The 15,134-nt window shown below is 42.1% G+C and overlaps 1 protein-coding gene across 1 annotated transcript in view; it reads left to right on the top strand.

Moving 5' to 3' along the window:
- itga9 (integrin, alpha 9) overlaps positions 1 to 15,134 on the top strand; it is an 87,466-nt gene that overhangs the window by 57,532 nt on the left and 14,800 nt on the right. Inside the window, exons 17-23 of the mRNA XM_029119909.2 lie at positions 813 to 889; positions 1,960 to 2,107; positions 8,575 to 8,661; positions 9,076 to 9,155; positions 9,824 to 9,907; positions 14,058 to 14,166; positions 14,375 to 14,482. Of these exons, the coding sequence (XP_028975742.2) occupies positions 813 to 889; positions 1,960 to 2,107; positions 8,575 to 8,661; positions 9,076 to 9,155; positions 9,824 to 9,907; positions 14,058 to 14,166; positions 14,375 to 14,482 (693 nt within the window). The remainder of the gene's footprint in view (positions 1 to 812; positions 890 to 1,959; positions 2,108 to 8,574; positions 8,662 to 9,075; positions 9,156 to 9,823; positions 9,908 to 14,057; positions 14,167 to 14,374; positions 14,483 to 15,134) is intronic.

Genomic DNA, 15,134 nt, shown 5'->3' with positions numbered 1-15,134 from the left:
CCCCCCCTCCCCCACCATGTCCTCTTCCTCCTCCAACCATGTTGTCTTCCTTCTCCACACACACACTCTGGTCCCTCCCCCAGCCATCTCCTCTTCCTCCTCCATTCACATTCAAATCCACACCCACCAATCTCACTTCCAACTCTTCTGCTCCTTAAAAAGTGAATAGTTGTAAACTTTTAGCTTTCAACTGTTCCAGAACTAATTGATGTGAATTAAGGCTGTTTCATTGGCTGTCTTTCTTCACACCCTACAGTTCCCATTCCCCTATAGAATCCTAATGGTCAAACCAGGGACAAGTCTGTACCCTTCTGCACTAGGCTGTTATATAGGACGCAGGCTAATTCAGTCTTCTGCCAAGCAAAAAACAAAGCTGTTCTAGATGACTGGCTGGCTGTTCTTACAGTCTGAAAATACCCTGGAACTTCTTAATGTAAAAGGAGACTAGCCATGCTGTAGACACACACGCAAACAGACACACACATACACACCAAATGTCAGACCTTGATTCACAGGTCTCACTAGTGTAGTAACCCATGGTGAATCAGGACTAGTGAGGACATTCTGCTGGTCCTCGTTTGCTGGTCCTACATTTCTTCTTTAGGCTGGAGGTTGAGGTTATGGTTACAATGGGGGTTTGGGCTCAATTTAGGCAAACCAGTTGTGTTCTCAAAACTCCATAAGAAGTACAATATAATAAGCGTGTTTTTATGTATTAGATCATGAGGTCACGTAGAGGCTTTGCCTATCTCCTTCTCCCCCCAATCTCCCTCTCTCTCTCCCTCCCTCTCTCCCTCTGTTTCCATTTCTAGACATGGTTTGAGAAGAACTGTCTGTCTGATGACTGTGCCGCTGACCTGAGACTCCATGGGCAACTACTGCTTTCTGGGTAAAAACCAGCACAAAGACACATTGCCTGCCTGTCTGTTTGTATTTATCTGTCTCTCTTCCTGCCTGTCTGCCTGTTCCACTTCCCTTCTGTCTGTTCTGCAGTTTGACCCATTAGCTTATTTTATGTCTCGTGTACGACTGTCTGAGAGAGTTATATTCAGTCCACGTTGTGCATGTCAAAATCAGAATCCCCTTTTTCCCCTGAAGCATATTCACACATAGAGGTTTTCCCGTATGTGTGGGTGTGGGGGCGTGTCTCGTATTTTGGCCGCTCCCATCTCCACTGACATCATGCTGTACACACGGGAGGATTGGGTGTGGTCAGTGGAACCATGCTGCATGCTCATTGGCTCCCTTGACCATTGGAAACCATCCATGCTTTTCCATGTGAGGTCAGGTGGTGTGAGTCATTGGCAGTGTGCTGCTGTTATTCAGTGGTTCGGTGTAGTAAAACGTACAGTCCTGCTAGAGCAAGGCCTGTTGCTTTCTGAATAAATTAGTCTGAATTACTTGATCTATAATGATCTCTTGGAACGGAAATCAATTGCGGTTGATCAGCACTGCTCTAATTGACTGAATGGCATGCCTCAACTAATATGGTTAATCAACTGAAGAACAGTAGATTTTTAACTGGAATACAGTAGTTCATTTACTGGAAAACAGTAGTTTATTCATGGGAATACCGTAGATCATTGACCAAAATACAATACTGAAACACAGTAGTTGATCAAGTGGAATACAGTAGTTCATTAACTGGAATACAGTAGTTCACTAGCTGGAATAAAGTAGCTCATGACCTGGAATACAATAGGTCATTAGGTGGAAAATAGTTGTTCATTAACTGGAATAAAGTAGTTCATTAACTGGAATACAGTAGCTCATTAACTGGAATACAGTAGCTCATTGACTGAAATATAGTAGTCCATCATCTGAAATGGCTGATTCCTCCTGCTGACTGCCTCCACCTATCCCTGCCTGTTCCATTCCCAACCCACCTAGTTCTCCCATTGTGTTCCTTGTCTCTGTCCCCATGTAAGATCTTAGTAACTGTGGTATTCCTGCCTTCAGGCTCCATGTGAGTCCACATCTAGCCCTGGGTGGAGTGAGGAATGTCTCTCTGAACGTGACCATCTCCAACACAGGGGATGACGCTTACGACACCAACATCTACTTCAACTTCTCCAAAGAGGTCTTCTATATCAACTACTGGCAGAAGGTGTGTTCCTGTTTTGTTCTTGTTGTTTCTCTGGTTGCTAGGGCCAGCTGTTGTGTGAAGGGAAGTAGTTCATATGAACTTCTGGCAGAAATCTTAGTTGTTGTGTTATTATTAAAGTAGAAGTGTTGTCTGACTACATGTTAGGCTTCATGTTGTTGTTGATGTTGTTTTTTCTGCTGTTTGTAGTACTACGTAGTTTATTTGTTGTGCAGTTCTATAGGCTGAAGTGTTGTTTTACATTTTATAGACCATGTCTATTTTATGTTTGTGGGTTGCTGCTTGGAAATGTTTAAATAAATGTGTTAAGGATCACGAGGAGTGTTTATTTAAGCAAAAAGGCAGAAGTGGATGATATATTGGCCATAGACAGGAATCATTGAGCTGCCTTATTGTCATCATAAACACAATTAGTACAGTAGATTTCTTCACAACCATTTTATATGATTTGATTTGACCACAGCTTTCAGTCAATCAGCATGGATGGTAAGAACCAGTTGGCTTCTAATTAACAATTGATCATGATCAGTGGTAACTTTAGGAAATTAAAATTGTCCATGGAATGCAATAACTTCAGAAAATGCCTTAGCCTCAACTGTGGAAGAGGGAGACAGACATAACCTAGCCTTGGGCTGGAGAGACGAGTAGGAAATGAGAGGAGATGGGAAGGAGTGGAGGGTAGAGAGAAGAAGAGGGAGAGGATAGAGTAAAGGAGAAGAGAGAGGAGAGAGGAAAGAGGAGAGAGGAGCATGACAGAAGACAGACTGTGTGTGTAGATCAAAGACGTAATGGCAGCTCTCTGTTTCCTTAGGTTGACTCAGTACTGGCCAACCATGTCAAGAGATAGGGTTGCCAAATTACACAAATGTTCCCAGCATTCTCAAATTTTTCAACAACCCCTGTTAAATGATTGCTGGACTCAGAAGCTAATATTCAGAAAAGGATTTCTACAACCGCAAAATCCTGAAAACCATGAATTTTGGGATTGTTTCTCAGATCTTACAAAAGCACAAGACACTGAATATGCTATGATGTGAAAGCAAATGAAGCCAACAATTCCCATTATGCGTAGTGTGTGAAAATATTTCTATTACAGATTTTGACGCATTTAAACTAATACTTTTCCCCAAAAACTATAAATGATTTTCCCAGGCAACAAATACAAGTGTTTGTGTTTTTGGCTGGAAGCAGGACGTTTCTTTTTGAGTGCTGTCTGTCAGTCTTCTTTGTCCATACATTGTCGTTACATAAAATACAAGTAGACTAAGAAGAGAGATGAGAAGCTTTGCAGTCCAGTCAGATCCAGAATAAGTCAACCACAGCTTTGATTAGAGAGACAGGGAGACCAGAGAGTGCGTGAGAGAGAAAATAGAGGTCAAAGAGTTAAAGAATTAAAGTAGAGGTTAAGAGTGATGGAAAGAGCGATAGAAAAAAAGACTACCAAAAACTGACTGGATATTTGAATAGAATCTAATAAGCACAATATTATTTGACTGAAATATCTTGTGTTTTAGTTTCACCTGGCTAATTTAATGAATCGTTATCGTCAGGTTGACATTTAGTATTGGCTTACGGCCTGTAACAGAGTCCCTCTTTGTCCATAAAGGTGAAAAGTTGAGGTACTCTTTGTTTTAGAAGCTGAGAGGTCGAGGAATCAGCTGGATTAGAAACTAACTGAGAGAAACCAAACAATATTAGTAGAAGAAAGTGGAATCTCTCACAGCCAGACCGGGGTTCAAATGCTTTTGGAAATCTTTCAAAGACTTCGTGTGTGTGTTTTTACCTACCAAGAGTGGCCAAGCGGTTGAGGTTTCTGAAATGTTTGGACCATTGCAACAGACATGCTCAATCAAAAATGGGTAATATGCATAAGGATGTATTTGAGAGGATTCTGAATAATATTTATACTCAGGTCTGCATTGTTTCACACAGCAACAACCTCCCTCTGACTACTGTGCAAAACATTTCAAAATGACATATCTCTTGCTTGGGAAAGTCAGAGGTGTGTATACGACCCCTCTTTACCCTCTTACCAGCTCATAGCTCCTGCTACTCCCCTGAGGTTCTTTCTCAGTTTGTGTGTGTGCTTGCATGAACTCCCTTTCCCCCCTTCTTTTAGAGTGTTGGTCTGGTCGTCTTTCGTTTTCTCTTGCAACCAGAGATGTCTGAAAACCCATGGTGGTAAATTGGTTTCAGGAGCTCAACAACAACACGCTCCTCCGGGAGCCTGAGGATAGGCCACTGACACGGGTTCAAATCCAACTGGAATAATGTCCTATGAAGGCTACAGGACTTCCAGGACTGCCAGATGGGTGGGCTTGACACTTTTGTGGCTATGCTATTATAACAGCTGAAGTATTACATTTCTTCCTATGCCAGCGCCACTACTGCCGGCTTTTAAAGTATTTTGAAATAGACTGCAGTGTAGACTGGAACGTCGGCACAGGTTCTGGTTGAAGACGTTCTGAGGGACCGGGAGGATGCCGTACCGGTGTTAGACTTTTAAACAAAGCAGTGTTCTGATTTAGACGGATGGTGATTGTGGCGAAGTCCACATTCATATGGTGAGGGTGTGTTTGAACTGAACCGAAGAGACCAAAGAAAAGCATTAGAAAACGCTAAATCCATTTTAGGACAAAACAGCAGGTACTGCTTTGTGAGTTATGCTGTGAAGGTTAGGGAGGGAGCGTATCTCTGGAACGATGGAGAGATAGAAAGGAGGGAGCAGTGAGAGGGAATGTTGGAATGGTGTTGGTGAAAGGGATGAACTTGTGTTGATTTAGGGGGAATTTCTTGGACACCTAAACATCATAGCCGAGGAGTATGTGCCTCCTCACAACCTGCTGCATAGATAACAGCAGGAAACCAATAGTAAATCTGCCTTGCCACTGTTTTTCTAGCGCCAGAAAGCATGGAGTTGTATTCCCAGTTAGTAGCTACAAAAGTAGAGGTCAACGACATAGGGAAAGAGGTTTGTTTAGATCGGGCACATTCACAGTGGACTTTTCGGAGCAGGTTAGAACAACTTACTAAGCACATTAGATGACATTATGCAAACGGTTTGAAGTATTCATGTAACAGGTTGAGATATTTTGATTAGCTACAATGCCGGACTTGTGCAGAGCGGTATCTCTTCTAGATCATAAAACAAAGACTACCCATGTGTTGTATTTTAAGCTCCATCAGTCTGCTCTCTAAACCTCCCCATGGCAATAGCCATTCACAGTATCAAGATATTCTCTCAAACCATAAAACACTGTTCTTTAAACTATGGGTTCAAAAGGCCCGCGAAACATGGATAATTGAAACGTAATGAATTCTATTAAATCACATATTAAACACAGTCTCATTGGCCGTCATTGACTGATGTCGGCTAGATGCACGTTTTCAGCGATGTCCAGCAGCATGTGATGTGCTTAAAAGGGTCAGGCCGAAGACACATGCACTTATTAACACATTCCCCTTTGACAGCTGTAGTTCAGATGAATATAAGCCGGTGTGTCGGGGGAGCTTCCGCCATACTGCTCCCGTCTTAAAGATGGTCGGCAAGTGTTAGGACCGACTGGCAGGGAGTCTGGGTTATGTCCCACTCTGCTTACGACGATCTACGTTTTGAGTGAAAGTTCAGAAGTAGAAATCTACCAGGGAGTGTCAGAGATACAGTCGGGTCAGCGGGCGAAGAGGAAGGACAGGGAGTGAAATGTTTTGGGAATGTCAAACAGGACTCGCGGGTAATATCATCCCCACAAATTACGGTCCCGCTGATACCTTCTGCTGACACTTAAGAAAGGTTGACGAACCCAGTGAGATTTAATGGCGTCTACCGTCTGTGGGATTCCTGACATGAAAGGGCATAGACTGGGAGATACCAGACTGAGAGGAAAACAGAGGGAGGGAGCGAAAAAGAGAGGGTCACAGGGAGAGCAAGAGAGATAGAAGAGTAATGGGATCGTAATGAAGAAGGCCAGAGACAGTTGAAGAAAGGGAGAAAGGGCGGGCAGAGATACTGGTACCATTCCCTGCGAGCAATTATTGACACTGAAGAAACTTAAGCAAAATTAGTGATTTTTTTGTTATCCCGTCATGAATAGTCTCACTGCAGAGAAATACTAAAGAGACTGAAAGAGGAGAGGGGAAGGAGGTTGATGGAGTAAGAAAGCAAGTGAAGACAGAAAAAGAGGGGGAAAAGAAAGAGAGAGAGAGCAAAGGTCAGGAGGAATTTCAGGAAAGCCGAGAACGTGGTTGGAAAGAGAGTAAAAACAGTGAAAGACCATAGAAAATGTGATACAGAAAGAGATAAATACCAGAGAAAGTGATAAAGAGAGGGAGGGAGAGCTGAAAAAACAGACAGCAGTCCCCTCTCCCTCATCTCCCCATGGAGAGGAAAAGCCATATGTCTGCTCTGTTCCCTCTCAAGACCCTGCCAGGTGGGTGATGGGTAAACAGGCTGACTACTCCCCCTCCCCTGCCCCCTTCTCTTTCTCTCTGTCTCTCTCTCTCTCAGTTCAATTTAAAGGGCTTTGTAGGCATGTGAAACCATTGCCAAAGCAATGTTACACATCATAAGTAGATATGATAAATAACGAACTTGTGATTTATTTATTTGTAACTTGATGTACTAAGTGATCATTGCGCGCACCAAAGTTTTTATAGGGATGAAGGCATTTCAGATGTTCCGCTCTGCCTGTCCCTCTACCTCTCTTGTCTCACTGTAGTTCTCTTCCTTCACATACCTGCCCCCCCCCCCCCCACACCAGTTAACACCCTTCCCTGGGGATCCAAACTGCACTGCGGGAGAACAGGAAACAGACAGGAAATTCCTCGATTGCCAGTACTTTTTGGGTCCCCTCCCTCTCTGCCGGGACCCTGGATGTGTCCATGCAGGGGGTTTGGGGATGGTACTTGCCCCCCCACCACCTGGGCTCTGGAGCTGGGAAAATGCTGACTAAGGGAGGGAGGGGTGGAGTGACAATGGATTGACAGTGCATTTCCTCTTAGCTGTGTGACCAAAGAAGAGAGGAGGGAAGTCCTAAAGACTGCTAATGGGTGGTGGGTGAAAGTAAGAGAATGAGGGTGACTTCTAAGGATACAGTAACAGGTGCGTCTACATCCACCTGTATGAGTGAGAAGTATGAGATGGTAGTCCGCTCACTGGTCAATAAGCTGCTTATTCAGATGTTGTAAAGGCCAGAAGTAAGGTCAGAAGGTTGTGAATTTAATCCCTGGCCAAGACGTGAGAACAAATAAACATTGCCTTGACACTCTGAAATAAGGAGCTATATTGGTGTCAATGTCTTGTGATTGACTGGCGTCCGGCCCAGGGAGTTTTTAAGTTAAGCTGCCGTACGCTACAGAAATTTGAAAAAAACATTTCCAAGCTGACAGCTGTGTTATAAGTAACAATATAGTATTTTAAAAGACTTAACGTCTGCAGTATGATTCTCCACTGCGGGCATAAATTCTGAAATGTTTTCGTCCCTTGATTTAACTTCTCCAGCTCCTGCTCTACTGAACATTCCAGAAGCACTACTTTGTCTGGTTTCATCAGCGGGCTTGTCAAAGTTGTGATGCGTCACAGTCTTCTTCATCCTCCTCCACAGACATGTACTCGTGCACAAACAGACACGCACACCCAGCATGTACGCGAAAACAAACACACTCACACACACTTATAATACACTTACACTGATAACACACACAGCACGTGTACACACCCCCTTCCAAAACACTCACACCACGCCACACACACACACACACAGCACACATACACACACACACACAAAGAAACATGAGCCCTTTAGTGAACTCTCACTGTTTGAATTCTTCCTCCTCACAGGGTCAAGTCCAAAGTGTTTATACAAACACACACACACAGACACACACACACAGACACATACACAGACAAATACACAGACACACACATGGACAGGGACACACTGTTTATACAGTCCAGCCGGTGAAGCTCCATGTTTATATAAGCTTCCAAACACAGGCCATGGAGTGAAGAGAGTGTGTGGGCGTGATCATTTTATTTTTATTGTAGTCTGTTCATTGAACACATGTCATTGTATATTAATACATTTAAACCCGCATTGTGAACAGGTTTTGAATTGAAGGAACCAGCATGTCATCAATGATTAATGTGCACTTTCTCACTGTCACAGTTGTCAGTTCCAGTGTGGAGCTCTAGATCCCCCCCCTCCACACACACAGACACACACACTTTCTCCTGTCTCTTCCTTCTTCTCATTCTGTGCTGTCTATGTCCTTTATACAGTGCATACTGTATATTTCCTCTCAATGTCTCGTTCTTCTGTCCTCTATCCTTTGACTCTCTTCATGCCCCATCCCTGTGTGTATGTTTCTCCTATGTCTGTCGATATTTTGGGTATTCCTATTTTCTCATGCTGTTTCCACCTCAGGACATCTCACTCTCCTCACCTCCTTTCCTGTGTTTTTGTGTCTTCCAGGAGGAGAAGGGCATTTCCTGTGCTCTTGTTGATTTAGACTTCCTTAAATGCAGCGTGGGATTTCCCTTCATGAGAGCACAAACTAAGGTATAGCTCTTGTCATGGCTCAGTTAGCATTAGAACATTAGAACAAATGTTTTGAATGTTCTTCCCCCTGCACCCTTAAGCCCCACACCCCCAAATGCCCTACATGTTGTTTTGACCAACGTTTATTTCCAGACAATCCAATGTACTATTTCGTTATTTCATACAGAACAGGATGTCATCCTACACATTTACAATGTTGTCTGTAATCACTGTGAATCTCATTGTAATTATTAATCAAAACAGTGCCATAACCACTTTTACTAAATACAGTCACTGGGAATGTGATTAGAACCTGAAGAGCCCAACAAAGCAAACAAACGGTTTTGACAGTTACATCATTTACATTGTGTTACTTAACTTTCCCAATTGTAATTTCTTCCCCAAAAATTACAATCTTTTTTTGTGCTTCCTCAGTATCATCTTGCAGTCATCTTCGACACAAGCCGGCTTTCAGGGGAAAACGAGACGTTGCAGTTTTACGTTCATGCAAAAAGGTAAGTCGAGACGTTATACTCTCGATTAATGTGTGTGTTTTAGTCTTGGTATGCCCAAACCCAGGTAATTAGTTACAAATTACATAAACACAACGTGGATCCGTAACATATAATCATTTAATTTCGACACTTTACAAATTATGTAATCAGGGTTTCAGAGTTGTGAAAGACGATATTTTGGCTAACATTGACGTTGGTAATTGCATTTGCCTTGGAATTTCACTACTACACTATTATTATTACTATAATTATTACTATTATATTTACTATTATTATTACTATTATTATTACTATTAGTGTACTAATGTATAAACTGATGCCATCATTGTCTAGCCACTGTATGTGCAGGTCATTTTCAATGCATGTTTGCCACTGAGCAGATGGGTGAGTGATGGTGAATACGTCCTCAGTGGGAGTTAGCAGTAGAATAAATACAAAAGCTATTCTTCTTCTTCAGACAGAATTCTGTACTTAGCTTTGTCGTTCATGTTTCTCGTTCGAATAGAAAACGTTTTACTTTAACCACTCTACCTTTTCTTATTCTTCTGGTTCTTTTTCTTATTCTTCTGGTTCTTTCACTTTTCTCCTTTTAAACATTATCAACTTGTGTCATCATCTGCATGAATCCGACTATATGTGAAAGGCCTCTTTTGTTTTTGTCATTGTAGTGCCAACCCGGAGCACAAACTGCAGGACAATACGTTAGATCTGTCTATCCCACTGGTCCATGAGGTGGACTCCATTATCACTGGGTGAGTGGCTCGAAGTCCTGTCTATATTGAACCTCAAAATGTATGCTACACCATATGTTATTCGATGATGTCACCTGACTACAACCTGGTTTGTTTAAATAATTAGGCACTAGAGCAGAGGTGTCGAACCAGTTCCACGGAGGGCAGAGTGTCTGCTGGTTTTCACTCTCACCTTGTACTTGATTGTTTAATTAGGTCACTAATTAGTTAGGTCCATCCTCACCTGGTTGTTTAGGTCTGAACTGGGAACCAATTTAAAGGAAAAACTGCCCTCCGTGGAACCGGTTTGACAACTCTGCACTAGAGGATGTGGTATATTGTCAATAGACCACAGTTAACAGCAGTTCTTATTAATATATTCAATACACCATGAACCCCTGAGATGCCTTATTGCTATTATAAACCAGTTACCACCTTAATTATAGCCATAAAAACTAATGTGATATCTAGCCTGTGATATTTGGTATTCTTATCACAGCTTTCAGCCAATCAGCATTCAGAATTCTAACCACCCTGTTTATAATTATACACTCACCTAAAGGATTATTAGGAACACCTGTTCAATTTCTCATTAATGCAATTATCTAATCAACCAATCACATGGCAGTTGCTTCAATGCATTTAGGGGTGTTGGCCTGGTCAAGACAATCTCCTGAACTCCAAACTGAATGTCAGAATGGGAAAGAAAGGTGATTTAAGCAATTTTGAGCGTGGCATGGTTGTTGGTGCCAGACGGGCCAATCTGAGTATTTCACAATCTGCTCAGTTACTGGGATTTTCACGCACAACCATTTCTAGGGTTTACAAAGAATGGTGTGAAAATGGAAAAACATCCAGTATGCGGAAGTCCTGTGGGCGAAAATGCCTTGTTGGTGCTAGAGGTCAGAGGAGAAAGACCGACTGATTCAAGCTGATAGAAGAGCAACTTTGACTGAAATAACCACTCGTTACAAACGAGGTATGCAGCAAAGCACTTGTGAAGCCACAACACGCACAACCTTGAGGCGGATGGGCTACAACAGCAGAAGACCCCACCGGGTACCACTCATCTCCACTACAAATAGGTAAAAGAGGCTACAATTTGCACAAGCTCACCAAAATTGGTCAGTTGAAGACTGGAAGAATGTTGCCAGGTCTGATGAGTCTCGATTTCTGTTGAGACATTCAGATGGTAGAGTCCGAATTTCGCGTAAACAGAATGAGAACATGGATCCATCATGCCTTGTTACCACTGTGCAGGCTGGTGGTGGTGGTGTAATGGTGTGGGGGATGTTTTCTTGGCACACTTTAGGCCCCTTAGTGCCAATTGGGCATCGTTTAAATGCCACGGCCTACCTGAGCATTGTTTCTGACCGTGTCCATCCCTTTATGACCACCATGTACCCATCCTCTGATGGCTACTTCCAGCAGGATAATGCACCATGTCACAAAGCTCGAATCATTTCAAATTGGTTTCTTGAACATGACAATGAGTTCACTGTACTGAAATGGCCCCCACAGTCACCAGATCTCAACCCAATAGAGCATCTTTGGGATGTGGTGGAACGAGAGCTTCGTGCCCTGGATGTGCATCCCACAAATCTCCATCAACTGCAAGATTCTATCCTATCAATATGGGCCAACATTTCTAAAGAATGCTTTCAGCACCTTGTTGAATCAATGCCACATAGAATTAAGGCAGTTCTGAATTCTAAAATTGTAGGAAATGATCATGCAGAGCCAAGAGTATTTGTTTGTGTATATTTTCTTTGGAAAGTCCAATGCAAATGGCCATATTCAGGGCAAAGCTACACAATGCGTGTGAAACCCATGCCCATGATAAGGAACTCCTAATCTAGTCAAAAGACATTATTAGGTTCCAAAGAAAAGCTGAGGTTTATGTTTGAGGTAGCTTTACAACCATCACGATACATTTTCAGATCCGACCTGTCAGTCACTTTGTTTTCTGGTACCTGGGAATTTCTTTTCTGTTTTGTTGAAATTTCAAAGATTCTTTGTGAGAGTTCATGGTTAAGAAATGTTTATGTAAATGCCAACTCAGAAGATACTGTGCTGGCATATAGACAAGAGCAGCTCCACCGGAGCCTTGGTCCTGTGAGATGGGTAGCATAGGTGGAAACTAGTGGTGTAACAATTCTCCAAATCCTGAATTCGATTTGACTTTCGATGTTTAGGTCACGATTCAACTCTATTTTCGATGATCAACTTTTTTTTCAGTGCTGACTACACTGCTGTTAAGACTTTTGGCCCTGTTTTGTAAATAAAAAACAATAGCTTTTTATTAAAATAACTTTAATACAGCGTAAAAATAACAAAAACATAGAATATTTAAATTAACACTCAAAATTTAACAACTCTCAAAAATAGAACACTTGCTAACAATTACAATGGAAAAAATAATTTTATTATTGGAGGCAACAATGTCCAGCATTTGTTGCCTATTTAAATATAACTATTTAAACCTTGGAATTTATTTGTCAAGGCTGCAAATCCATTGCCATAAACTTCGCTTTTGCATTTATTATTTCTTTGAGTTTTTTCTTGCCACTTACTCTCAAATAACCATTATCTAAAACTGTTCATGAATCGCCTACCAGACTCCTAAGAAAATCCACTAGCTACTAACTAATGAGGCAGTATGAATTCCATGTACAGTACAGAGTGTTGCATTGGGGGTTACAAACTCTCCTGAGTATTTTGTTCAATACATTCAGTGCTGCACTGAATAGTATCTCTTGTACATTACAGTGGGGGGATGTAAAACAACGTGTGGTTGGATTTATAATACAATCCCTCTCCGAAACTAATGATGACAAGCATTATTTTTTCATGTTAGATATGTTCTTTAAATTAACTTACTTAAGCTCTAACCATTTCTCAGTGTCCTTTAACTTATTAAAGTTAGTAATTTTATTATGTTTATATTTTCCACCACATCGTTTTTCCTTTGAAAATGTAGCCTACACAATACACACTAAAGACACACCGCAACATTTATTTTGAAGGCAATATGAAAATCGGAGGTGTTATTGTTGCTGCAGAATCTCTAATGTAGAGTTTTATAGTTGCTGCCAAAGTTAAACAAATAATAGGTCTGCAAGTATAGAGCAGTATAATTGTTTTAACAGTTTTTTTTTTAAAACAATTGGTTTAGTGCCAACTCCTTTACATGAACCTTACATGATCAGTTGCATGGATATGGTGGAGGTGTTAACAGCTGGCCACAATCAATGACGTGCGGTGACTTAATCACTGAATCGCAAACCTCTTTTTTTTTTTTTCGTAGTTTGAAATCGAACCTAATCATTCTAGAATGAAAATTGTTACACCTCTAGTGGAAACAGGAAGATCTGAGTCTTTCCAGGAGAACTAGAGTAAAACCAGTATGCAAATGGACTGCTGTTGTCTCTGGTAATGTATGATGTATGTCTGGTTGTCTCTTCCTGGGACCTTGGACAACTGAACACACCAGACAGATAGCAACATGACTACATTATCAGACAGCATGGTCAGAAAGCAGAGTTACATTATCAGAGGGCAGTGTCACATCACATTATCAGACAGAAGAGCTACATTATCTGACAAGATTATCTGACAGTATGACTACAGCAGTGTTACGTTATCAGACAATGGAGCTGTAACAGAGCTGCATAATCAGATGACAGATCTTGCTGCACTTATTCAGAGGAAAATTGTTGTAGGAGGAGACAGGATCCCCCCCCCCCCCCTTGTCTGAACCCTCTGAATAAGTGCAGCTAGAGATAAAGTGCTTTTAAGTGGGATTGCAGAATTATTTGCGAAATCAAACATTCCCCACATTTTATGTGAAGGCTTGCATAGTGCACAATTTCCACATAAAACGCTCAAATCACTGTATTATTGCATAGAACTGACCTACCACTCCAGTACGACAACGGGTATTGCATTTCTAACCAATCACTGCATATTTACATAAATATATAGTTGTTTTAAGCCAAACTGTCAATTCTGAAAGAACTGAAAGATATGCAATATCCAAAAATGGGATTTGTTAGCCTTGAATAGTCAAATGGACATGCATCTGTTGGTACTGTAAAATACTAAGCACTGTGTCTGAATGACTGTTTGTTGAAATGTCTGTCTGTATGTCTGTTTAACTGTCCATCCACAGTGCTGTAAACCCACAGTCCTTTGTGTATGGGAACTCCGTTGATGCGTCTCGCTTCGTTCAGCTAGAGGACATGGAGTGTAACTTCCAGCCTCTCAACTTCACCTTCCAGGTACTGGTATCACTAGTGTGGGTTGAGTCAATTCGTGTCAGTTTTATTTAGAGTGTAGATCTGTACCACAGGTAAATATTCACCTTATTTTCCATCTTCGACCATCTCTCTATAACCCCAGGTCTTTACCTCTATCACCTCTGACTTCTTTGTTGTCTCTCCCCCTTCATCTGCCTCTACATAACATTTCTCCACCATCTTATTCCAGGTGATCAACAATGGTCCTAGCAGGTTACCTGGCTCCATGGTGGACATCAGGATCCCCAACCGTCTGGTGGGGAATGGGGCCGACATGTTTCACATCATAGACACACAGGTTTGTTTGTCTGTCTAGTCTGCCAAAAATCAGTCTGTCTTGATTGTCTACCTGTCTGTCAGTCTGTCTAAAGGCAGGTGGTCTACCTGTCTGTCAGTCTGTCTAACGGCAGGTTGTCTACCTGTCCATCAGTCTGTCAAACAGCGTGTTGTCTACCTGTCCATCTGTCTGTCTAACGGCAGGTTGTCTACCTGTCTGTCAGTCTGTCTAAAGGCAGGTGGTCTACCTGTCTGTCAGTCTGTCTAACGGCAGGTTGTCTACCTGTCTGTCTGTCTAATGGCAGGTTTTCTACCTGTCCATCTGTCTGTCTTAAGGCAGGTTGTCTACCTGTCCATCAGTCTGTCTAACGGCATGTTGTCTACCTGTCTATCTGTCTGTCTAACGGCAGGTTGTCTACCTGTCTATTTGTCTGTCTAACGGCAGGCTGTATACCTGTCCATCAGTCTGTCTAACGGCAGGTTGTCTACCTGTCTGTCAGTCTGTCTAACGGCAGGTTGTCTACCTGTCTATCTGTCTGTCTAACGGCAGGTTGTCTCCCTGTCTATCTGTCTGTCTAACGGCAGGCTGTCTACCTGTCCATTCGTCCGTCCAACAGCAGTTTATCTACCTCTCCGTCAGTCTTTCCTACAGCAGTTTACCTTCTGCAATCCAC

This window comes from Esox lucius, chromosome 5 (assembly GCF_011004845.1).
Source record: "Esox lucius isolate fEsoLuc1 chromosome 5, fEsoLuc1.pri, whole genome shotgun sequence".
Taxonomy (NCBI): Eukaryota; Metazoa; Chordata; class Actinopteri; order Esociformes; family Esocidae; genus Esox; species Esox lucius.
The sequence above is the reverse complement of the archived record's forward strand: the minus strand, read 5'-3'. Positions and strand labels throughout refer to the sequence as shown.